Here is a 25398-nt window from a genome sequence, read left to right as displayed (position 1 = left end):
CTAGTGGGGAGTTTGTACAAGATTTTAGCGAAAATCTTGGCTAATAGATTGATAAATGTTGTTGGAAAGTTGGTTTCTTGTAATCAAACAACTTTTGTTCTGGGTAGAAACATAGCGGATGGGGTTTTAGTGGTGAATATAATGAGGTGCTTGACTTAGCTAAAAGAAGTAATCGGAGATGCGTGGTGTTGAAGGTACACTTTGAAAAGGCCTATGATCGTGTAAGTTGGAAGTTTTTAGCGTATGTCTTAACCAAAATGGGTTTCGGATCCAATTGGTTAAGATGGATGGAAGGAACCATTTTTTCTAGTGACATGTCCGTTCTCATCAATGGAAGCATCACAAAGGATTTCAAAGTGGAGAAGGGGCTCCGTCAAGGGGATCCTTTATCTCCTTTCTTGTTCGTTTTGGTTACGGAGGTTCTCACGGATTTGATGAACAAGGCCATTTCTATAGGAATGGTGGTGGCAGCGGCTGGAAACCACACGGTTTCAGGCTGGCAGTGGGACAATGCTCTTCTTCTGGCTGACAGCAACAGCATTAGAGCAACAGGGCAGTGGCTGGATCTCCTCAAGTTTATTGCCCACGTAGTCCCAAGGAATGGTGTTAAGGATTCTTTCACATGGCGAATTGACAAGGATGAAGTGTTTACGGTAAAAACTTGTTTCTCCTGGTTCTATGCAAAGCTGACAGGGCCACCTCTCAATGAACATGTCGTAAAAGCTGCATCTTTTTTGTGGAATCTTAATCCTCCTTCAAACTTCTTGTTCTTTGGTTGGAGAATTATACATGACAGGATTGTCACCAAAGATAATTTGCTCAAAAGGGGTATTTTAAACGCCAATGATTCCTTCTGTGTGTTCTGTTTGACAATAGAGGAAACCTTACTTCATCTGTTAGGTGGCTGTCGAGTGGTGTTAGATGTTTAGACGAAGGTGCACGCGTGGATAGGACCCATTCCCGACTACACTATGGAGGACTTCATGCTCTTTCCTTTCTTCTTTGAAAGAGTGAAGACCTTAGCCAAAAGGAGGATAGTGGGTGTTATTTGGCTTGCGACGTGTTGGAGTATTTGGATTAGCCGCAACAACATCATCTTCAAAAGAGGGAGTTTTAGTTTCCTTGAGTGTATGTCGGCGATTGTGTTCCGCTCGTGGACGTGGTTACAATCGAGTATTAAGCTTGTATCAAATTGTAATTTTCACATTTGGCATGTTCTTCCGCTTAGTTGTTTTGATTAGCGGTTTTCTTTTAGCCTTGTATTTGGGAGGAGCAACCCTTTTGCTCTAGTTCAATACAATTGCCAATTAAAAAAAAAGATAACCTAACTATATTAGTCTTTTTTTTATTTGTAATTTTATATATATATATATATATATATATATATATATATATATATATATATATATATATATATATATATATATATATATATATATATATATATATATATATATATATATATACATATATATACACATATATGTGTGTGTGTTGTGTGTTGTGAGAATTTTGACTAGCTATTATTTAACCAAACCTGTAGTTAGGTTTTTATTAGGAAACAATACTTTCTTTAATTAATATTAATTAAAAATGTTTAATTTTCTATTTTTAGGGAAGTAGGTTAATTTGGCTTATTTTTCGTGTTATTTTTTATATAAAGTATTGAATTTATTTAATTTTATATTGTTAATTTTTTTTTATAGAAAATACTGAATCTTTTATATTTTTTTTTAATTAAGAAATTATATAAAAAGAACCAAAAGTTCTAATGACCGATTACGAAAAAGCGAGGCAAAACTCGAAACAAAAGAAAATTAATCACCAAATACAACCTAAGAAAATTATAACAAAGGAGATTTGTTAAACTCCTAAAAGTTATAATTGGCTGGATTAATTTTCTCAATAAAGGACCACCTCTAAATTTGTTAGAAATGTTTGTTTTGTTATTTTTATATCTGTTATTTTTGTTAGATATCAATAGATTTATTTACTCATTGTTATTTTTTTAGATATCAATAAATATTTTTTTTTGTCATTGAAAAAGTGGAGAGTTGGTTTTATTTATTTATTAAGTAGAGTTAAAGGATTATTTAAAAAAATAGGTTGTTGATTAAAAAAAAGAATGGCGGTGCTTTTTAATGGTTTAGAATTTTTTTTTTTTAATCTAGTTTAATTTGTTTCACATTATAACCTAACTTTTCTATTTAAATAGAGACGGAACCCATATTCCATCAACGTGAGATGGTGATTATGAAAATCAACATGAAAAGAAGGAAGATGATATCTCACAAATCACTCTTCCTCCTCACTATGACGAAGACGAAACGACTTTCTACAAGAAAGAAGAAGAGAACTTGTGTCAAATCTCTTCAACATCAACAACAACAATCGTTTTCTTCTACAAATTCAATTATAATTGCAGAACCTGACTTTGAGTTTTACTTACCAGATGAGTGCTGGGAGCATGTCTTCACATTCCTCGTCAACCCGGTCAAGCCGGTCAATCCATTGGCTATCATCAAGCCGTCTAACCCGTTTCATGTATTCCCATTCCCCACTGACCCCGTATACGGCAAAATCAAAGACAAATACAAACGCAATTTTGAATCTCTATCTCTCGTCTCAAAACACTTCCTCGCCCTCACCAACCGTCTCATATTTTCTCTCAAAATATATTATCCACAACTTTTTTATCTCCCCCGTTTCTTCCATAGATTCTCCAACCTTAATTCCCTTGACCTCTGGTTCGCCTCCCATTATCTCGATGCAGGCCTTGCCTTGGCTCTCCGTGACAGATCATCATTGAGATCTTTATCTATTTCCATGTTTGAGTTAAATGATGCAAAGTATGTAACTTCTCATTACATTGATTCCTTACTGAGTTTGAAGTGTTTGAATTCTCTTAAGTTTTGCTGTTCACAAATCTCGGATGATTTGCTTTACTCTATTGCAAGACAAGGCCTTCCTTTAAAGACTTTTGTTCTTGAAAATTGCACCGGCTATAGTTTTCATGGAATTTATGATTTATTATCTAAGTGTCGCGGGATAAGATATTTGGGTCTTCAAGGTGTTGATTTTCTAAATAATCATCTTGTCTTCCAATTGTTTTTGCTTGTTCCAGATTTAGTATCTATAAACCTTAGTAAATGTTCCAAGCTCACAGGATTAGCTTTGTTCGCCCTCATTAAAAACTGTCATTCACTTGGTGAGATCACAATGGAAAGCATATATATTGAATCCTCAATGGAAAACGTATATATTGAGAGCAAGAGTGTAGAAAATTATGATATTTTGAAAGATTTTGATGTCAACCCTCAATTAAAATTTCTATATTTGTCTCAGTCTTCATTTATAAATGACGAGACCATCCTATTGTTTGCTTCATTCCCAAATTTGCAGCATCTGGATTTGAGTTTTTGCCATAGCCTATCTGAAAAAGGTATTTGTCAAGTTTTAAGTAGTTGTTGTAAGCTTAGACATCTGAAGTTAATCTTCTGTAAAGTGAGAGGACTAAAATTGAACTTTGTAGTTCACCAACTAGAGGTGTTAAACTTATCTTGTACAAGTGTTGATGATAAAACACTCTATGAGATCTCAAAGAGTTGTTGTGGGCTTTTGAAATTACTATTGATGTGTTGTGAATATGTCACGAAAAAGGGAGTGAAGCGTGTGGTTGAAAACTGCAAACAATGTCTTGTGATAAAGTGAATGGTGAAGTTGTTGTATCAATGCTTTCATCAAGGTCATCATTCTCCAACTCATTTTTTTAGTGACATAAAAGAGAAAACTTATTTCGTTAGGGTTGTCTATTGCTAGTTATGGATGTTGTTGAAGTTTTGATTATTGAATACTAGATGTTTTTTGTTTTTAAATTTGTTTCTATTTAATGTTAGGGTTGTCTTTTGATGTTTTTCTTTCCTCTAACTTGAATTATATTAATTTTCTTATATACAAAAGATTTCCATTATGATATATGTAAGATATAAAAGGCAGTGTGAACATGCATCCCAAGCATCAATTGCTGAACTGAACACTGGAGTAATTAATTGACCTTTGAATTATGTAGCTATATCTCAAATTTTTTCACAACATATATTTCATCATTCTACACATTTTAGATTCTAGATAATTATTAGTATTCTCTTCAAAATAAAAAGAAAACGTGACATACATAGTGATACAATCTAGCATAGTCAACTATCTAGTCATGATATGATGACAAGTGAAGCGTTGTGTTTTAATTTTGCATATTGACTTGATATGAAATGTGAACAGGGCAGATCCAAACATTACATATTAGTATAGGAAATTTCTCTATAGACCTCCCAACCTTCTAGTCCACCTCTGGTGAAAAACCCAAACTACCCCTGACTTCGGAAGTTCATTTCCGAAATGCAAGAAAAAGGCGTTTTTAGAGATGCATCTCCGAAAGCGTCTTTTTTTTTGAAAAAATTGTCTTATTTCGGAAGTTCATTTCCGAAAACATCATTTCAGAAGTGCACTTCCGAAATACTGCGATTTCTGCAGATTTATCAAAACACTCCCCCTCCCCCAATCATTTACCCTAAATCAAAAAAAAAGTGGCAAAGGCGAAAATTTGTGCAAACAGAACTCCAAGGCTGCATCAAGGCTCCAATCACACTGCTAAACAACATTCAAAAGCCCTCAATCCTAACACTTTGTAAGTTTTGAAATTTTTAGATTCATTATTCAAATGCATGCACTACGCCAAACAAGGAAAAAGACAACGCTTTTTTTGGCTTTAGGCAGCGCTTTAAAGCGCTATCTATTCCCCCGCTGCCGTAGGTAAAGGCAGCGCTTTATTTCACCTTTAAAGCGCTGCTAAATGCACCTTTTAGCCAGCACTTTTACCTATAAAGCGCTGCTAACGGCCCACTTTAGACAGCGCTTTTATGAAACAATTTTTAAGAAAAAGCCTCTTAAAAGCGCTGCTAAAGGCCACCTTTAGACAGCGCTGTTCCCACAAGCGCTGCTAAAGGCCCAATTTAGCCAGCACTTTTATCTTAAAAGCGCTGTTAAAGGCCCCATTTAGGCAGCGCTTTTCTGAACAAAATTTTTAAAGAGCTTTTAGGCAGCGCTTCTCTTGTAAAGCGCTGTCTAATGTCCACGAAATTTTTAGATGCATCTATTTAAAAAAGGTTTGCCCCGGGTTTTCACCACATTTTACACCTGTATATACCATTACAAATTTCACATATAAACAACAAAAAAAAACTCTATTTTTCAGAGCTAAGATGCTAAGAATATATATATACGAATAAACTTTGTATTTTTTATATGCTAAGATGCTAAGAATATATTAATAAACAACAATAAAATTACATCTAATTCAATGAAAACAATTGCATCATCCAAAACATTTTTACCCAAAACAACAAAATTACATCCAATTCAATGAAAACAATTACACAAAATTACATCCAAGTCAAAAGGATGCTAAATATCTACTTTTTCTTCTTGCCAACAACTGTAACCTTTTTACCCTTCAATATCCTGCAATTGCATCAAACCATTACAATCACAAAACAGAATAACAGAAAACCAAAAACAAAATAATATAAAGGTGAAAAACATTCTACATTAGTGTCCATAAAACCATTCTACGTTTGCCACGAATGTATTTCAAGCGGCCTACATATCACTAAATAATCTAAACAAAAACACTATAATTATTCACGCAACTATTTCAATACCCCATTCTCGTACTCTTTTGACAATCGATCGGCATTCATCCATTTTTTATCCATGGAATTATCACTAATTAAGGTAAACAAAAACACTATAACTATTCACGCAACTATTTCAAAATAAGCTAAACAAAAAACGCTAATTACCTGTAGAGAAAGTCAGCAACTTCTGGAAACACACACTGTAAGATTCTTGGAAACGAATCGAACTTCACTCTTCACAAGTAAAACCCCTAGCAAAGATATTCCTGAAAATATAAAATAAAAAAGTTAATTGAAGAGAACAAGAAGGAGAATTGAATTTATATTAAAACTAACTATATTTTCAAACTAGTTATAGAATTAGATTTATATTAAAATTGATTTTAAACATTACTAAGATGCTAAATAAACATTATATTATAGTGAAATTACTTGTGAAATTAACATGAATAATTAACATGAATAATTGGTTTATGATATCAGTGCTATTTTCTAAAGTTTATGATGTTGAATTTCAATTACAGTGGAGACGTGCAAGATCATAAGAGTTCTCCTGTCCATTATATTATAGTGTTAACATAAGAGTCTGTAAAATAGTTTTATAGATAGTGTCTATCATCTTTCAAATTTACTATGTTTATGCATGTAATATTGAACAAACACATATCAATATGAACTCTTGAAGCTTAGCCTATAACAGTAGTTAACAGAATAACATTAAGTAAACTTCTAGACATCAGTGGCGGACTGCCAAGTAAATTCTTCATTTGTAAACTTAAGTACAAACATAGTATCGAACAAAACATAGTAAACGACTAAGTACTGCAGTTTTACTTGACGATAAAAAGATCAAAGTTAAGTTTACACTAAGTCATGAATTTTTATTTTTCAAACTTAATCAAGTAGTTGATATATAAACGACATCGTTTCCGCTGTAACTTCCTAGATCTGAATTGACCACAAATTCGAAATGCAAAAGCTACTAGATCAGCTTCAGAGAACATTTTATTGTTAACTTTAAAAGTCATAAAATTAAATTAATTTTATACTTATGATATATATATATATATATATATATATATATATATATATATATATATATATATATATATATATATATATATATATATATATATATATATATATATATATATATATATATATATATATCATACTTATTGAGTGATTAGACCAATGGATGTGTAGAAATTATTTTATAGGGTATTAGAAATCTTAAACCAAAATTACTACAAGATTGAAAAGATAGTAAAACGTATTGAAATTGAGTTATGATTGGTGTAGATTCTAGGCTTTCAAAAGAAATGTTGAACATAAAACATAACTTGAAAGTAAAGTTTATTAATTAACAAAAACTGCTAGCTCTAGGGGGGTAAACATAGAATCAAGTAAACAATGAATATATATCATAAGCAATCATACTTACAAAGGTAGCTGCTTTCTGGCGTTTGTCACTTGCTTCTTGTACTATTTATGTGCCAAAAAAATCACAAAGGATAAACATAGAATCAAGTGATTACTTCAATATTGAGAAGTATCACGAACAAAGCATATAGGAAGAAAAAACTGATAAATCATAGAAGTTACAACAAACAAGTTACTAAGCATATGCGCATTATGACAATCTATACAAATATATAAGGACCAAAGAAAGCTAGAAGAAAATATACAATGATGATTGGAGCAGTTGGTTAGTATAAAGGTGACCATGTTTACCCCTTTTGAATTTGGTTCCTGGTAGTATAAAGTGAATTGAGTTTTCAACTGAGACATTTTTTTATTATCTGATTTTGGTCCCTCTCCACCTATGCATTTGAGGCTGAATTTTGATAATGTGGCTACTGAGATGCTTATATATGAGTTGATAAAAAAAATTGTTTCACAATTCCCATTGATAGGACTAATATAAATACAAAAGCAATCTGTTCAATTACTAGGAGAAAATAACTACACTACAGTTATTCATGTTCTTCATGCATTGATGCTCAATAGTTTTTCTTGCTAGTACCATAGTCTAACAATACAATTTGATACTGAAAGATATATGGATAATGGTTTGTATAGATATGCATTGACACATCAAATCTCACCATGTATATGTACTATGTTGTTGAATGTACGTTTTTTATTAATGTGAGTTTTTGTGAAATTGCCATGAGTTGGCTGCCGACAAGCTCAAACATTGTATTTTCGTGACACCTTCAATATACATTGGGACATGAAGTTTGATGTGTCAATGTGGATCCAAATAGACCATTACTTGCTGCCGCTGTAGATAACTTAAAATTGTAGTGCAGCAGTTGAAATCACAATTATAGGCCCCTTTTTAAAACTTGTGGAATTCACATGAATTCTAACTAGGATAGTGTACTTCTACCTAGAAATGGTATTGCTTTTCAAGCTCGCCAGATAACTATCACCTTAAATGAACAACATTGAATTCAATATAAGTTATATGACACTAGAGAAAACAGTTGCCTAATTTTGCTCACCCCCGGTAGAAATGCATAGCTTAGCCATTCTATTTCTAACAATTCTTATACAAAATTAAATTTAAAACACTTTGGAAGTAGCAAGACTGTCCAACATCAAATAGTTATAGCTAGTTTACATCGACAATTTTATAGGTAGGTATAAGTTTCACAAACCCTTGAAATAACTTGCATAGACACCAAAGAACAATCATCAATACAATTAAAACCCACTAAGACAAAAAAAAATAAGAGACAAATTGCAACACAGTATCCACTAATCTTCAGAAAGTACCTTCCCTTAGTCTTCTTTTGAGAAGAAGCTTCCTCACTTTTTGCAAAATGAGCAAACAGCTCTGTTTGCTGCAACAGATACTTCAATCGTCCTCTCCCTTTAGTGTTCTACAACAAAAGTAACTTTCTGAAATTGGAAACAGAGCGGTTCAATGATGCTGTTAATGTCATCCACTCTCTACAGAGCAGTAATGGTGGGTTCCCTGCTTGGGAGCCTCAAAATGCTTACAGTTGGCTAGAGGTATGTTATGAAGTTACTCTTATTCATCAAACAAATTAATATATAAAAGAAACAACTAATTATATGCATGAATGTTTGTTGCAGAAATTCAATCCAACTGAATTCTTCGAAGACACGCTGATTGAGAGGGAGTAAGATATATAGCAACATCAATCATAAAAAAACACTGTCAATGCATATCTCACTTACTGCATATTTGTGTTCCTTGTTTTGAAATTAATAGGTATGTTGAGTGCACTGGTTCTACAATGCAAGCCCTGGTACTCTTCACAAAGCTACACCCTTGTCATAGAACAAAGGAAATACATCACTGCCTTGCCAAAGCAATTCATTACATTGAAAATACACAAAATCTTGATGGCTCATGGTATTCTATCTTCTATTCTCTCTGATAAATATACACCACATAATAACCTAGTGTGTTAAACATGATAGACTTTCTTTAAATTTAATTAACAAGGTGCAGCCATGTATGGTTCATAGCATTAGTTAACATGTATGCTTTTCTAATTATGGATGATGAATGTTTTCCAGAGATAGATGCATAGAAGGATTAGATTCAGAGCTTTTCTTATATTGTCTTTTCATTCTTTTGAAGATTGTACCACATTTTTCTTGTTTCCATATTACAAGCACAACACAGCATATTTGAATACATATACAGTTCAAAATAAAACTAAGATATAAAGACTTGAATACATATACAGATTTGAATGCATATACAATTCATAATAAAACTAAGATATACAGATTTGAATACACAATAAAGCAAGATATACAAATTTGAATACACAATAAAACTAACCAGGGAAGAACCACGCTGAGATGTTGTTGATTATGGAAGAACGATGAAAGCAATTTCGTTTTCCAGAGAAAGAAAATCGCAACCGCCGGTTAGATTAGGATTTTTCGAATTCTGAAGGGATTTGCGTGAGAGAAGAAATTTGCGGCCGTGGGTTCGATTAGGGTTCTTTGAATTCAGAAGGTTTGTTCGTGGATTTAGAAGGTTTGTTGGTGGATTCAGAAGATTAGGGTTTTTCGTTTGGCAGAAGAAGAAGAACGATAGCTGGAGAGTAGAACGATAATAGTGATTCAGAATATTAGAAACTATTTTTCAATTTCAATTTTAATCCATCTAAGGCAGCGCTTTTTCAGAAAACGCTTTCTAATGTGGTCCTATACCAGCGCTTTTGTAAAGCGCTTTCTAACATGGTCCTATACCAGCGCTTTTGAAGAAGCGTTGTCTAAGGTCGGTCCTATACCAGCGCTTTTATTCATTTTTTTAATACAGTTTCCGTGTTTTATTTTATATTTTATTTATAGCAACGCTTTTGTATAAAAGCGCTGTCTAAGGGGCGCTGTCTAAAAGTCTTTTTGGCGTAGTGATGTTATTTAGGGTTTTAATTGCATAAATGATATATGGTTAGGTTGTTAGTAGTATTTAGGTTGTTTAGAAGCATTTTGATTTGGTTTGAAGTTTGGTTCAGGGGTCTACCATGGAAGTTGCAGAAAACTCCATCGCAGGGGTGTTTTGGAAGTTCATTTCCGAAAACACCTCCATCCCAGTTTTCGGAAATGAACTTCCGAAATGTATCAGAAGTTTAAATTTTTTTGTTTTTTATTTTGTCTCGCATATTAATCGATTTCAATTGTTTACAGGAACATGTCGGACAACCAACCAGCACGCATCAGACAGGGAAGGGAGACCAAGACTGCGTCGGCTAGAGAGGGTAGGGAGTGTCCTTTTTAATTTGCAAGTAATTTATTTTTAACGCCTTTGTTTATTGTGCCTGTTTCTTTGAAGTTTGTGTGCATGCGTTCTGACTTCTTTGATGGCGTGTCGCTGGTTTTCAACGTCTTTGTTCTTTAATGACTTGTCTGTTTCCCAAGCGTTTTTGTCCCCTTTCTTCTTTTATAAAAGGAGGTCTCATGGACCTTTCTTTCTTCATTTTTACGCAGGAATGGGTGGCGCTAAGGGAAGAAAGGGTTCTTCAAAGAAGGAGGTGAAGGAGGTGAAGGAGGTGAAGGAGAAGAAGAAGGTTTTGACTGGTTCTGCTTCTCGTCCCCTAAGGGTCCATGGCTCGGACGTGCAGGCTCAGTCTTCAGGCGTGATCAACGCTTATGGTTCTGAGACTGAGTGGGATGAGGATTGGTATAATTATCTTCATTCGGAGGAGTTCGCTCGTCGGGAAGAATAACGTGTTTTTGTTTTGTTTGATGTGTATTTTGCAACGCTCGTCGGGCAGAATAACGTGTTTTTGTTTTGTTTGACGTGTTTTGTTTTGTTTTGTTTTGATTTTGGATTGTATCTTTCGCACAGTGTTTTTGGATTGGATTTATCATCTTAGTATTTTCAGTTTATCTGTTGCTTATTTTTATTTGGCGTTTGCGTTTAATTAAAATGCGAGACAGTTTAAGAAAAAACATAAAAAAAAAACACAGTTTATGCATAATTCGGAAGTTCATTTCCGAATTCACCCCCATGAGGTGTTTTCGGAAGTTCATCTCCGAAGACACCCCCCATGAGGTGTTTTCGGAGATGCACTTTCGAATTGTGGAAATTTTTTTTAAAAAAAAGCGTTTCGGAAGTTCATTTCCGAAGCAGGGGTATTTTGGGATTTTCGCTGGGGGTGACCCCCATAGAGAGGTGGTTAAAGAAATTTTCTTAGTATATATTAGTGTGGTTAAACATAAAATAAAATAGAAACTAAATTATATTCAAAATAAAAAATAATATAGTTTAATGTTGTATATTTATTTGTGGCGGAGCTTGTCAAAAATACGAGGGAGCAACAAATATTATAATTACAAAAAATTTATAATTATACATAATTTTTTTCAAAGATTTGAAATATATTAACAAAATATATATATATATATATATATATATATATATATATATATATATATATATATATATATATATATATATATATATATATATATATATATATATATATATATAAAAGTAGTTATATTTCTTAAATTTAAAACTTTTTGAAATTTTAGAGGTATCTAAGTTCTTTGAGAACTTTAATTTCCTAACAGTTTTATTTTTAAAATTTTTTTTAAGATTATGATGGTCGGCTACACGATTTATTAATTTAATTAATAAAATATTTTTGAATTTATGCCAATTATTATAAGTTTTTATTTATACTCAATAAAAAAACAAAAAGCTTATTTTAACAACATCGAATAAGAGTTGTAATTTATGATGTCTTTATTATAATTTTGTAAATTTATACTACTATACTTATAGTTTAAATCTATTTCAAATTGAGTTGATAAGAACTCACAAACTAAACTTATGTATTATATTATTAATACTTATTATAATAAATTATCAATTACATAATATAATTATTATGAATATATTGGTTAGCTTTTAAAGAAGTCAAGGGTTCTAGTCTTTTATATTGCAGGTTTTCTATTCTAAATAAATTATATAAATAATACAACATAAAAAAAATATTTATTAATAAAGTAAGTTGTTTAAGTTTGGTCACTAACGATATGAAAACTTGCAGGTAGGTTTCTGTAAACTAAAAAGCATTTCAATAAATTAGTGTTAAGCTTGTATATAGATTTCTTTAATTAACTAATTTTTTTTTTATAAGCAAGGAATATATTAGAACGAGTACTAGGGGTACTCTAACCCGCTTAACAAAGATAAGCAAAAAAGTTCAAGGATAAGAAATTACTAACCAACTATGATCTACGATAAGTAAAGTAACGGATTTTTACAGAAATCGTAGAAATTACACTTGGAATAAGCAATTTCACAAAAAAACGACCACCTCCAAACTTTTAACTTGATTTCCCAGGTGATATCATTGACAATACAGGTTCCTCTGTTAAAAATAATATCGTTTCTCCTCAACCAAAGACCTCTAACCACTGCCATCCAAATCAAGCCCTCCTTTTTTCTCTTGACTTTCGCCTTTCTCCCTAAAGATACCCAAATAAGAAAATCCTGCCAAGGGTTAACAGCAAGGTGGGGGTCAAAACCTATCCAATGGGCTATGTTAGCCCACACCAGCCTCGGAACAGTACAGGCGAAGAAAGAATGAAACAAATTATCCTCCTCCATAGCACAAAAAACACAAGACGAATCCGTATTAGTTAATTGGATATCTCTACGCAGCAGCATATCTTTTGTCGGTAGTCTGTTCAAGAAACATCTCCAAATAAAGGCCTTTATATTAAACGGCACATCGGCCTGTAGTTAGGTTTTTATTAGGAAACAATACTTTCTTTAATTAATATTAATTAAAAATGTTTAATTTTCTATTTTTAGGGAAGTAGGTTAATTTGGCTTATTTTTCGTGTTATTTTTTATATAAAGTATTGAATTTATTTAATTTTATATTGTTAATTTTTTTTTATAGAAAATACTGAATCTTTTATATTTTTTTTAATCAAGAAATTATATAAAAAGAACCACAAGTTCTAATGACCGATTACGAAAAAGCGAGGCAAAACTCGAAACAAAAGAAAATTAATCACCAAATACAACCTAAGAAAAGTATAACAAAGGAGATTTGTTAAACTCCTAAAAGTTATAATTGGTTGGATTAATTTTCTCAATAAAGGACCACCTCTAAATTTGTTAGAAATGTTTGTTTTGTTATTTTTATATCTGTTATTTTTGTTAGATATCAATAAATTTATTTACTCATTGTTATTTTTTTAGATATCAATAAATATATTTTTTTGTCATTGAAAAAGTGGAGAGTTGGTTTTATTTATTTATTAAGTAGAGTTAAAGGATTATTTAAAAAAATAGGTTGTTGATTAAAAAAAAGAATGGCGGTGCTTTTTAATGGTTTAGAAATTTTTTTTTTTAATCTAGTTTAATTTGTTTCACATTATAACCTAACTTTTCTGTTTAAATAGAGACGGAACCCATATTCCATCAACGTGAGATGGTGATTATGAAAATCAACATGAAAAGAAGGAAGATGATATCTCACAAATCACTCTTCCTCCTCACTATGACGAAGACGAAACGACTTTCTATAAGAAAGAAGAAGAGAACTTGTGTCAAATCTCTTCAACATCAACAACAACAATCGTTTTCTTCAACAAATTCAATTATAATTGCAGAACCTGACTTTGAGTTTTACTTACCAGATGAGTGCTGGGAGCATGTCTTCACATTCCTCGTCAACCCGGTCAAGCCGGTCAATCCGTTGGCTATCATCAAGCCGTCTAACCCGTTTCATGTCTTCCCATTCCCCACGGACCCCGTATACGGCAAAATCAAAGACAAATACAAACGCAATTTTGAATCTCTATCTCTCGTCTCAAAACACTTCCTCGCCCTCACCAACCGTCTCATATTTTCTCTCAAAATATATTTTCCACAACTTTTTTATCTCCCCCGTTTCTTCCATAGATTCTCCAACCTTAATTCCCTTGACCTCTGGTTCGCCTCCCATTATCTCGATGCAGGCCTTGCCTTGGCTCTCCGTGACAGATCATCATTGAGATCTTTATCTATTTCCATGTTTGAGTTAAATGATGCAAAGTATGTAACTTCTCATTACATTGATTCCTTACTGAGTTTGAAGTGTTTGAATTCTCTTAAGTTTTGCTGTTCACAAATCTCGGATGATTTGCTTTACTCTATTGCAAGACAAGGCCTTCCTTTAAAGACTTTTGTTCTTGAAAATTGCACCGGCTATAGTTTCCATGGAATTTATGATTTATTATCTAAGTGTCGCGGGATAAGATATTTGGGTCTTCAAGGTGTTGATTTTCTAAATAATCATCATGTCTTCCAATTGTTTTTGCTTGTTCCAGATTTAGTATCTATAAACCTTAGTAAATGTTCCAAGCTCACAGAATCAGCTTTGTTCGCCCTCATTAAGAATTGCCATTCACTTGGTGAGATCACAATGGAAAGCATTTATATGGATGAATCCCCCATGGAAAACATATATATTGAGAGCAAGAGTGTAGAAAATTATGATATTTTGAAAAATTTTGATGTCAACCCTCAATTAAAATTTCTATATTTGTTTCAATCTTCATTTATAAATGACGGGACCATCATATTGTTAGCTTCATTCCCAAATTTGCAGCATCTGGATTTGAGTTTTTGCCATAGCCTATCTGAAAAAGGTATTTGTCAAGTTTTAAATAGTTGTTGTAAGCTTAGACATCTGAAGTTGATTTACTGTAAAGTGAGAGGACTAAAATTGAACTTTGTAGTTCACCAGTTAGAGGTGTTGGACTTATCCTATACAGGTGTTGATGATAAAACACTCTATGAGATCTCAAAGAGTTGTTGTGGGCTTTTGAAACTACTATTGATATGTTGTGAATATGTCACGAAAAAGGGAGTGAAGCGTGTGGTTGAAAACTGCAAACAATGTCTTGTGATAAAGTGAATGTTGACGTTGTTGTCTCAATGCTTTTATCAAGGCCATCATTCTCCAACTCATTATTTTAGTGAAATAAAAAAGAAAACTCATTTCGTTAGGAATTTCTTTTGCTAGTTATGGATGCCGTTGAAGTTCTTATTCTTGAATATTAGATGTTTTTTGTTTTTAAATTTGTCTCTATTTAATGTTTGGGTTGTCTTTTGATGTTTTTCTTTCCTCTAACTTAAATTATATTAATTTTCTAATATGCAAAAGATTTTCATTATGATATATGTAAGATATAAAAGGCAGTGTGAACATGCATCCCAAGCATCAATTGCTGAACTGAAGTAATTAATTGACCTTTGAATTCTGTAGCTATATCTCAAATTTTTTCACCACATAGATTTCATCATTCTACACATTTTAGATTCAAGATAATTATTAGTATTCTCTTCAAAAGAAAAAGAGAACCTGACATAGTGATACAATCTAACTATATGTTTCTAGGTAGAACATTTCAGGCTATATCTTTCATGCTTTGAAAGTGGTTATAAGTCTAGCATATATTGTTTATTGTCTAAATAGGTAATTACTTGTAATCAAGTTAAAGTGCTGAACAAAGTATTTGGAGGAGAAGTTCCTTTTTTATTTCCCTTAAACTTCTGCTTCACTCAAGTCCCATACATTGAGTTTCCTTTACTTAATCAATAACAAACTCCGAAATCAGAAAGTGTGTGACTATTGTTCTTAAGGATGGCCTTGAAAATATTACCACTAACAAAAGTTCATCATCAACCAAGATACAAAGCATCGGCGTGATCAGTAGGGTCAATTTTCACTGTCTGATATTAGATCATATATGCGCTAGTTATTTTAGGCTTGTCTTCATTTCACATTCAAGTTAATTTCACTTTTACCTATTAGAATTCCACTTTTACATTTGATGGTGCTACAAGTATTCAGTAATTTGAACAAGAATGAGGTTCATAAGGTACTGCTAGTAATTGATTTGGAATTTGGCTGCTACATTTTTTTTGGATTCCTTAACAGAATGCTTGTGTATGACCTAACATGTATTGCTTTTATCGTTTAATTTTATATCATGTAGATTATCCAATGCTCTAGTTTTAGTGCTATCATTTTCATGAAGCTAAATTTTTTATCATTGTACAAACATTGTAACTTTTATGATTTAATTTTTACATATCTTGTGCCTAAATTAATGTTTATTAATTCATTTTGCTATCTTCAGTTACTACCTTTAAACAAGATGTCAATGAGTCATTCACTTGTTGTTGTTGTTACTATAACAATGTTCTGTGATGCGCTATTTAGCACTAAATGTTGTCAAATAGCAACTATAGCGGCACTGGCACACACATTATAACACTGTCGCATAGAGGAATTTGAACAAATTGTTATTTTATGTGATATAGGATTGGTAACACTCATGAAATTATCTTATTTTGGTAGTAATAGGGATCTAGCATTATTGATATTAGTTAGTACTGTGCCTCTCCTATTTGGAATTGGGAATGAGGAATTTTCTCTTACCGTTAGAAGAAGCACATATGCATTATTCGAATTTTTGGCAAGTTTGTCTCATAGAAGGTTTTCTACTCTGTTGGTGGAGGCGGAAGAATCGGGTCGCGAGGTTGGAAGCATTTTGGAAGGGATTAAATTGGTGTGGAAGTTGTGGGTTCCATCCAAAGTGAAGGTATTTGGGTGGAGGCTCATGAAAAATAGGTTACCAACTAAAAAACTGTTGTTAGATAACAACAAAAACATTATCCAGGGTGTCGAGGAAAGCAAATGCGTATTTTGTGGACAACACATAGAGGAGCTAGATCATTTGTTCTCAAACTGTGGTATTCTTTGCAAAGTGTGGATGGAGTTGTTCTCCTGGCTGGGTATCCATCAGAATGTGGAGCTGAGAAACTGCTTACCCCATTTCTTCGAATTTATGGAAAAATGCGTGGTTTGTGCTCTCCTAAAAGAGCAGGGGCTTTCTGGATTACAACTTGTTGGTGTATTTGGAATCATCGCAACGACATCATCTTTAAAAATGCAGTTTTGGATTTGGATGAGATTATGCACAAGATAAAAATGTTCTCATGGTGGTGGTTGGGGTTGGGGGCGAATAGAAAGTCTATGTGTAACTGGTATGAATGTTTTCATTCTCCTATAGATTTCTGTTGATATGATGCACTTGCTGTATCTATTTTGTTCTTGTAGTACAACTATAGTGCTACTGTAAATGTAATGTTGGGTGTACCTTGAGTACCTATTATAATATATCATTGATTATTAAAAAAAAAAAGGTGTGGAGAAAGAAATTTAGTGTGATTAATAATTGAGAAGTGTAACAAAAAAGGTTAAAAACTCAATGCTGAGATCCACATTATTAAATTGTGTGATGCTCTTTGTAATTTAGTGCTGAATAAGGATATATTTATCTTGTAAAATTTTCTCCTTCATAGAACTAATTAATTTTGTGAATTTGATTAAAAGCATCTGTCAACCTAGGTTTGGTTTATCATTCAACTAAGTTAAATGTTTTGTTTCTTGATTTCCTATCCTGCTTCCAGGTTGCGAAATTTAAAGATCCACGAGATGCTTCTTCATTTCCAATTTAGGTTTCCATGGTCATAAATTGTTCATTCCCATATATCCATGTGAATTTAATTGTGTGAAGATATCGTTTCTCGAACAGAACTGGAGGTGCGGATCAATTTTTTTGTTTTTTTCTGAGTTAGTTTAGAGGAGGTTTAAAATCCCCGCAATTTGTGTCACGTCAGCTTCTTTCAATGAAACTTGACCGCAGGGACCAAAATTGCGGATGGAAAAGTTTGTGAGGACCATTATTCAAAGAAAAATTTTAGAGGGGCCAAAATTGTAGGGTCGCATATTTATAGGGACTAAAAACGTATCCGAACCGAACTAGAGTTAAATTAACTGAACTATTATTAATGGTTAGTGAACCGAACTTATAAGCAATTAAACTAATTCCGAACCAAACCGTTAAAACTTTAGTTTCAAAATTTTAACTTCTAATAACTTCAAACACAACCCCCAAATAGCTTCTCAATTGTGGAAACTTTGAAGAACAACTGGAAACTGGTGAAGAACCCTAAACCCCCAAATTAGTGAAGATTTTAAATTGGCAAACCTAGAATTGGTGAATAATCTAAGCTTGATCTCACAATCAAAGGCTCAGAATCGAAGAGAAGGAACTCAAAATCAAAATTGAAGGTAACAAAATCATATACGGTTAATCATTCAATTTGCTTCATCTTCATTTTTCATGTTATACTAGCTTCATCTTCATTTTTCATGTTATGTAATGCTATCCTCTCAATATTTTTCTTGTTATGTAATTTTATCTGATAATTGCCAAATTATAGTTATTTTTGTGTATAGTTTGGTGGCACTTATCTTCTTTTTTTTTTTGGAACAAATATTAACTTTTATTAATCCCAAAAGCAATGAAGTACATCCGATCCTAGGATCCAGGAAAATAAAATAACCATATCACTCTATACAAAGAGTATTATCATCAAAATGAGACCTAAGTACTCTATTGCTAGAACACCTAGTATAGATTATGAATTTAATACTCCTGATAAGTTGATTATCAATTGGCTCTTTGCTGAAAATAACAGAGTTCCTATGAGACCAAATAGCATATATGCATTCAGCTGCTGCCACCTTCAATATGTTCCTGCGCCGTGGCACTTATCTTCTTTTTTTCTCAATTTAGACGAGTTTTAATGTATATTACATAAATACGTATACTTTGTGTTTAATCGAGTTTATAATTCATTTATGTATTGAAAAATGGTTTATCATTTATTTTGTAGGTATTTGAGCATGTATCAGACATTGAGTAATAAAGCTTCAAGGATGCAATTTTGGATCAATAAAGGAGTAATAACAACATTAGGGTCTAGCTTTTTGTGGATTCGGGGTGGATTTCTCTTCAATCGGCGCCGACGAACCGGGAGAAGTTTAGTTTATCTCTTTTCTCTCTATGTATTTCTACTTTGTTGGGTTATAAATATATATATATATATATATATATATATATATATATATATATATATATATATATATATATATATATATATATATATATATATATATATATATATGACGAGGGATCAAATTACACCCGAAGAGTTACACCACGAGTTACACTCGTTCAATAACTACATCTCGAAATAATATTTTTTAAATTCAACCGTTGGATTGAAACATAATATCATATAGATCATACCTATAAAGTTTGAGCTTAATCTATAATGATTTACTATATCATCAAGATATCTAAAGATTAACGTCAAAATGAGCTTTCATATAACGTTAATTTTGATGTTATTCAATGACATAGTAAATCATTATAGATTAAGCTCAAACTTTATAGGAATGATCTATATGATATTATGTTTCAATCCAACGGTTGAATTTAAAAAATATTATTTCGGGATGTAGTTATTGAACGAGTGTAACTCGTGGTGTAACTCTTCGGGTGTAATTTGATCCCTCCTCTATATGTATGTATATATATATATATATATATATATATAGGAGGGATATTCTTACTCCAGGAGTAAGTTTAAAACACTTACTCCAAATCTTAACCATTGATTTTCAATAATCTAACGGCTTTAATTGATTATAAAAATTTCCAAAAATAATTAGATTCAATGATCAATTAAAACCATTAGATTAATGAAAATCAATGGTTAAGATTTGGAGTAAGTATTTTAAACTTACTCCTGGAGTAAGAATATCCCTCCTCATATATATATATATATATATATATATATATATATATATATATATATATATATATATATATATATATATATATATATATATATATATATATATATATATATATATATATATATATATACTTTGAACTCATGTATATTTGTCGCCCATAAAATCTTCTTTACAAATCTTTATTGGTGATTGTCTTAGATTTTTGCTCTTTTGTAAGGATTTGGGTTGTTGTAGAGATAGACTTCTTGAATCCTTATCTAGGATGATTATTTGTTAGTTTATGGATTTTAGAGATAGATTTAGAGCTAACAATCTTTATGGGTGTCGAAGCTTAATGCTTTTGTGTTGGTTGTATTGGTTGAGAGATCGTCGATACAATTAACATGGATGTCTGCTGTGTTGTTGAGGTGGTTGAGATATCGTCGCCGAAATGATATAGTAGTCCTCTATACTTTGAATTAGAAATGTCTTAGGGTGTGAGTGATGTCGGGTGATACTAACGAGTATTATAGGCTGAGTGTAACTGGTCGATAAGTTTAAGTTTGTGAGAAGTAGATTATATACAATGCTTGATAAGTCCTTTCTTTATGAAGAATGAATTATTTTGTGTTAATATTTACTTTTCCGTTTTCAATTTTAAATTCATTCAAATCCAAACTCATAACTATGGAAACTGTTGAACGGCAGTTCAATGCACTAGTCCCTGTGGAGACGATAAATTCCCGAATAAATACTTCCAAAATTTTTGTTGCTTGCCGCTTTACTGCTTCAGCACTATCCTCTCAATATTTTCATATTATTGAATGGGTCGTACTGTTACCAACTTGCAAGTGGTGATATTCGTTGAACTGTAGTTGTTAGGGTTTATTGTTTAAGGGAATTGTTGTTATTTTTATAGATTTTGTGAATTTGATTGATGATATTATTTTTAAATAGGCAATTGATATAAAACCGGAGTATAAGGGATACTCCAACCGAATACAAACCGGAAAACTTCTACAACGCACTAGTCAAAATAACTAAGCGGTAGAATATTCCACACGTGAAAGTTACAATTGGCCGCTAACTTATATCTAGAATAAAGCCATTTCCAAGACATAAAAACTACCTCTGACATACATTCGGTAAAGCTAAACGATTCGTTCTTGAAAATGATTCCGTTACGCCTATTCCATATGCTCCAAACCGTTGCTAGCCATATAACCGCTACTAAAGACCTCTTGTCTAAAATCTTCACCTTCTCAAAAGTGAAAAGGAACCCTTCGAACTCCTCCAAAGATAAACCGTCAACTGGACCTATCCAATCAAAAACCTTCCTCCATATAACCTCCACTACTAAGCAGCCCCCTAACAAATTAGAAAGACTTTCTGACTCCGTAGAACAAAAAACACATATTGAATCGTTACCGTCCAACAAAATGCTCCTCCTAATTAAATTGTCTTTGGTTGCTAATCTGTTATGAATTATCCTCCATCCAAGGAATAAAGCTTTAGGCGGCGCTTTTACCTTCCAAAGATAAGTTGTATCTTTGACTATATTTGAATCGAGAGGAGGTACGGATAGCTTTGATGATATAAGACGGAAATTGTTACCATGTTGTTTTCGTGTTGTTGCGTTAGGTTGAAAGGCTGAATTGAATTCATGTTTGGTATATGAATAATTTGATTGATATTCCTGTGCAAATAGTTGTTGATTCTTCTGCGAATAATCGAGTTGTTACCAGCTTGCTAAATATGCCGAAGGTGTTTATAAAGGATCTAGTTAGTCAAGATACCTTGACTTCACCCGATCATCACATTGATGAGTGTTGGATCATGATCAAACAATCATTATTTTGGATTTTCTAATCAATGTTTGCATATTTGGTGAATTATGCAGTCTGGATGCAATAGTTCCGCAAAGTGTTGATTGTGTGAATGCAGGGAATCCATTTTCTTTTTGAAGAATTTATTACTAGTTGAGAATTTTATTACATAAAGTTGTGTTTAAGTGGGTAGATCGTAGAAGAGGTTATGAAAATAGAAAGGCTTATAGAAATAGGTCATGCTGAGTTATCCCTCAAATTTTCTTTGATTATACAATCTGTTTAATTGCGAACACTTAGATGATACTCCCTCCATCTTATAATAAGTGTCCCATTTGAACTTTTCACGGTTCTTAAGAAAATGATTAGATGTGTTGATTTTAATGATAAATTTAATACCATTTACTAAAGTACCCTTATTTATTATAGGTAGTGGAGTAGTTGGAAAACGTGAAAGTTAATATATAGGGGTATAGTAGTGGAAAAAATTAATAAATGTTGCATTGATATTCTAAAGAGACACAGAAAAAGTGCAAATGCGACACTAATTATGAGACGGAGGGAGTAATTGATTAGGGAATAGGAATCTTTAGTTGCGATTTTGTCACATTGCATTGTTACCTGCTTAGAATTAGAAAAAGGAAAGTAAGAGGAATAGATGAAGCTGATGTGGCGCGTTGGACTTCTCTGATTCGCTGGTCAGACCATCGTGGGACCCGTTTGACTGCATTGACCACTGTTACATGTTTTCTATATTTCTTTGTTTTTTTTGGATCTCATTAATGACTAATCACTGCAGCAGGAATGGTAAAACGTGAAGGGCCTTTACCAATGGGACCTAGGATCAATCCCCATGGTTCAACACTCTTTTTGCCAGATTTTCCATACTTTTTCTTCCCCTTTCCATTAATTCACTAATTAAACAATATTATTAGAATGAGGTTTTAAAAAAAATGTTTAATTAAATTTAAACACAAAAAGATTTTATTTTTCTTTTCATTTAAATTAACTAGTAATTGATTTAGAATTTGCTTGTCTTAATTAAAATCAACCACTAAAATACAAAAAAAAATGCTTTTTCTAATATTAGAATTTAGAATACTATTTCATTCATTAAATAGTTTTTTTTCTTTTTGTTTATACCTTATTTTATTTTTAATATTAGAAATCGATATATAGGTTGCAAGGATATTTTTGTAATAGCGTAGGTTCTACTTTCCGCACCTTTACTTTTCCGCATCCCTGTTTTTTTGGATATGTAATCCCCCATCCCAAAGCCTTGTAATAACTTAAGATTTTAATTTCTGCTTTTACTTTCTACACCACTTAACTACTTAGATGTATGTTTTTTTAATAAGAGCTTAGATGTATGTTAATTAGGGTGTGTATGACCAGATAAAGTAACTAAACGTTATCTTGCTAATTTCAAGATTAAATATCTGAATACAACACACTTCTCACATACTCACCTTTAAGGTACCCTCTCTTGTTGCCTTTCGATTAAAATGGTCAAGTCCCTCGAATGTGAGAATACCTTTAGCAAATGTTGCCTACGAATAAATCATCATAGTTCCTTCGATATAAAGATCATAGTCCTTTCGAGTTGCCTACGATAAAATGATCTTGTCCCTCGAGGTGCCTACAATAAAATGATAATGGTCCCTTCAGATTGCTAAGGTATCCTTACTTGTTGCCTTCAATGACCATCTGATGACCCTTCAATGTCGCTTTACATCCAATGAAAGGACTTCCCACTAACTAATGGTGTGGATAGGTAACTCCTGATTGCTTACTCACAATAAATCAAACTTTTAAATGCTTTTCACACCTCGTTTTTTTAAACGTATTTCAAGATAACACTTTGTATACATCCATACAAGGATCATTACAAAGTTAAACTCTTTTATACACTATTTTTCTAAACACACACTACACTTTCAAAAATTTCAAATAAACAAGTGAGCTAATCAATTAAGAGTCCATGGATACAAAGGGTCTTAATACCTTCCCTCTCTATAACCTATCCCCCGAACTCAAAATCTTTAAAAAGGTCTTTCCTGTTCTTTTTGCCTTTCCTAATTGGATAAAATAAAAGTCGGTGGCGACTTTTGCTAACCGAAACATGTTTAGCAAAATAATAAAACAAATGTCAGTTCTCCCACCGTGTTACATTCACCATCCATGGTGGTGAGTATCATGGCTCCTCCGAAGAATATTTTCTTGATTACAAATGTTCCATCGTATGCGGAAGGATAATATGCTTCACTACCAAATCCCATCTTGGTACACTTGGTGCTTGACTTTCTTGTTGAATGCTTCGATCATACGCTTCTGATATATCTGTTTAAGACAAACATCCGCAAGCCTCTTTTCATCAATCAAGTTTATCTGGTCAAGTCAAGTCTGAATCCATCTGTTTTTATCCAACTCTTCATCTTTTATGATCCTTAAAGAAGGAATCTGAACTTCCACCGATAAAACTGCCTCCATATCATAAACTAGAGAGAAAGGGGTTGCCCCTGTTGATGTGCGTAAAGAAGTACGATAGCCATGAAGAGCAAATGGTAACATCTCGTGCCAGTCTTTGTATGTCACCATCATCTTTTGTATAATCTTCTTAATGTTCTTGTTGGCGGCTTCCACTGTGCCATTCATCTTTGGTCGATACGGAGAAGAATTATGGTGCTTGATCTTAAACTGTGTAGGTGTCGTTTATGGAAGACTAGAGTGAAACGGTTACGTACCTACTTGTGAGAATGTTTGTCGACCTGCAGAATTCATCTTGGCCGAACTAAGGACCCTAACCGAGTTGGATATCCATTCCGAGTTTTGAGTCCTTGTCGAGTTGAAGATTCAATTCGGGTTGTGCGTCCCAGTCGAGTTAAGGATCCACTAGGCTTCTTAAGATTTAATCCCAATCTTTATCTTGTGCCTACTTCCTCCTTCAAGTGCCGACTTCCGTGACCGCCCCAAACCCTTCCAAATATGTACAGTAGGAAAGATACGTGAACCCCCTTATACAAAGAAATTGTTGTTGACGTCCAACCAAATAATACAAGACTTTGGGATATAATAATTTGAGTCTTCTCTTCCAAATAGTGAATGTTGTACCCCAAAATTTGCCCTCACATATTTGCAAATGTCTTTTTATTTCAAATAAGTGACATAGCCCAGTTGGTAAGGATTTGAGTACAAGAGGTACAAGAGCGAGAGGTCCTGGGCTCGAATCCTACTTCTAACATTTTTTTTCTTATTACTTTGTTTCTAACTATATTTTAATTTAATTTTTATTTATATTTAAAAATAACAAAATAATTATTTTTTTATCATTTTAACTTTAATTTTCGTATTAATTAAATAGACATTTTTTAAAATGATCAATTTTCACTTTTTATGCATTTTTAGTCAAAAAAAACACCAAAAATCATAAAATATTCAAAAAAAAATCCAAAAAAGGAAATTTTTAATCTTATTTGTCATATTTTTAGCACTTTTTAAAATTAGGAAACAAGTCAATCTTATTAAATTAGTTTGATTTAATTTTTTTATTAGAATTAAAACAAATTGATTTTTGGGCTTTGATTTGGTCCATAGTTTTACTATAATTATTTTTCTTCTAACCCCATTCATTATTATAAATAGGTCTCACTTCCACATTCACAAGGGACAAAGAATTAACCCTTATTCTCTGTCACTAACCATTTTTCAATCCTT

At 32.4% G+C, this 25398-nt stretch overlaps 4 protein-coding genes and 1 long non-coding RNA gene across 5 annotated transcripts; 4 read left to right on the top strand and 1 right to left on the bottom strand.

The window, feature by feature from the left end:
* Window positions 1-257: 257 nt before the first annotated feature.
* Window positions 258-929, top strand: LOC131631194 (uncharacterized). The gene has a single exon (XM_058901975.1). It carries the CDS (start codon window positions 258-260, stop codon window positions 927-929), a length of 672 nt encoding a protein of 223 aa, XP_058757958.1.
* A 1384-nt stretch (window positions 930-2313) lies between these two features.
* Window positions 2314-3711, top strand: LOC131631193 (uncharacterized). The gene has a single exon (XM_058901973.1). The coding sequence runs from the start codon at window positions 2314-2316 to the stop codon at window positions 3709-3711; it is 1398 nt and encodes a 465-aa protein (XP_058757956.1).
* Window positions 3712-5323: 1612 nt separating this feature from the next.
* Window positions 5324-8441, bottom strand: LOC131631211 (uncharacterized). The gene is made up of 3 exons (XR_009292629.1): window positions 7138-8441; window positions 5859-5959; window positions 5324-5517 (listed from the first exon to the last, which is right to left on the bottom strand). It is a non-coding gene; the product is annotated as an uncharacterized LOC131631211 (long non-coding RNA).
* An 83-nt stretch (window positions 8442-8524) lies between these two features.
* LOC131631192 (lupeol synthase-like) lies at window positions 8525-9175 on the top strand. Its single transcript, XM_058901972.1, has 4 exons — window positions 8525-8528; window positions 8581-8717; window positions 8802-8848; window positions 8941-9175. Exons 1-4 carry the CDS (start codon window positions 8525-8527, stop codon window positions 9107-9109), a joined length of 357 nt encoding a protein of 118 aa, XP_058757955.1. The 3' UTR covers window positions 9110-9175.
* A 4539-nt stretch (window positions 9176-13714) lies between these two features.
* Window positions 13715-17371, top strand: LOC131631191 (uncharacterized). The gene is made up of 3 exons (XM_058901971.1): window positions 13715-14846; window positions 16528-16808; window positions 17327-17371. The coding sequence occupies exons 1-3, from the start codon at window positions 13715-13717 to the stop codon at window positions 17369-17371; spliced, it is 1458 nt and encodes a 485-aa protein (XP_058757954.1).
* The last annotated feature ends 8027 nt before the right edge of the window (window positions 17372-25398 follow it).

The sequence above is a fragment of the Vicia villosa genome, unplaced genomic scaffold, assembly GCF_029867415.1.
Source record: "Vicia villosa cultivar HV-30 ecotype Madison, WI unplaced genomic scaffold, Vvil1.0 ctg.000790F_1_1, whole genome shotgun sequence".
Lineage (NCBI taxonomy): Eukaryota > Viridiplantae > Streptophyta > Magnoliopsida > Fabales > Fabaceae > Vicia > Vicia villosa.
This window is presented reverse-complemented; position numbering and strand designations above follow the sequence as displayed.

Coding starts and splice junctions, on each gene's coding strand:
- LOC131631194 (XM_058901975.1), top strand. CDS start 258: ATGGGTTTCGGATCCAATTGGTTAAGATGGATGGAAGGAACCATTTTT.
- LOC131631193 (XM_058901973.1), top strand. CDS start 2,314: ATGACGAAGACGAAACGACTTTCTACAAGAAAGAAGAAGAGAACTTGT.
- LOC131631192 (XM_058901972.1), top strand. Junction 8,718..8,801: donor ATGCTTACAGTTGGCTAGAG/GTATGTTATGAA, acceptor TGTTTGTTGCAG/AAATTCAATCCAACTGAATT. Junction 8,849..8,940: donor GACACGCTGATTGAGAGGGA/GTAAGATATATA, acceptor TGAAATTAATAG/GTATGTTGAGTGCACTGGTT.
- LOC131631191 (XM_058901971.1), top strand. CDS start 13,715: ATGACGAAGACGAAACGACTTTCTATAAGAAAGAAGAAGAGAACTTGT. Junction 14,847..16,527: donor CCATAGCCTATCTGAAAAAG/GTATTTGTCAAG, acceptor TATGTGATATAG/GATTGGTAACACTCATGAAA. Junction 16,809..17,326: donor GGGTTCCATCCAAAGTGAAG/GTATTTGGGTGG, acceptor TTGTTCTTGTAG/TACAACTATAGTGCTACTGT.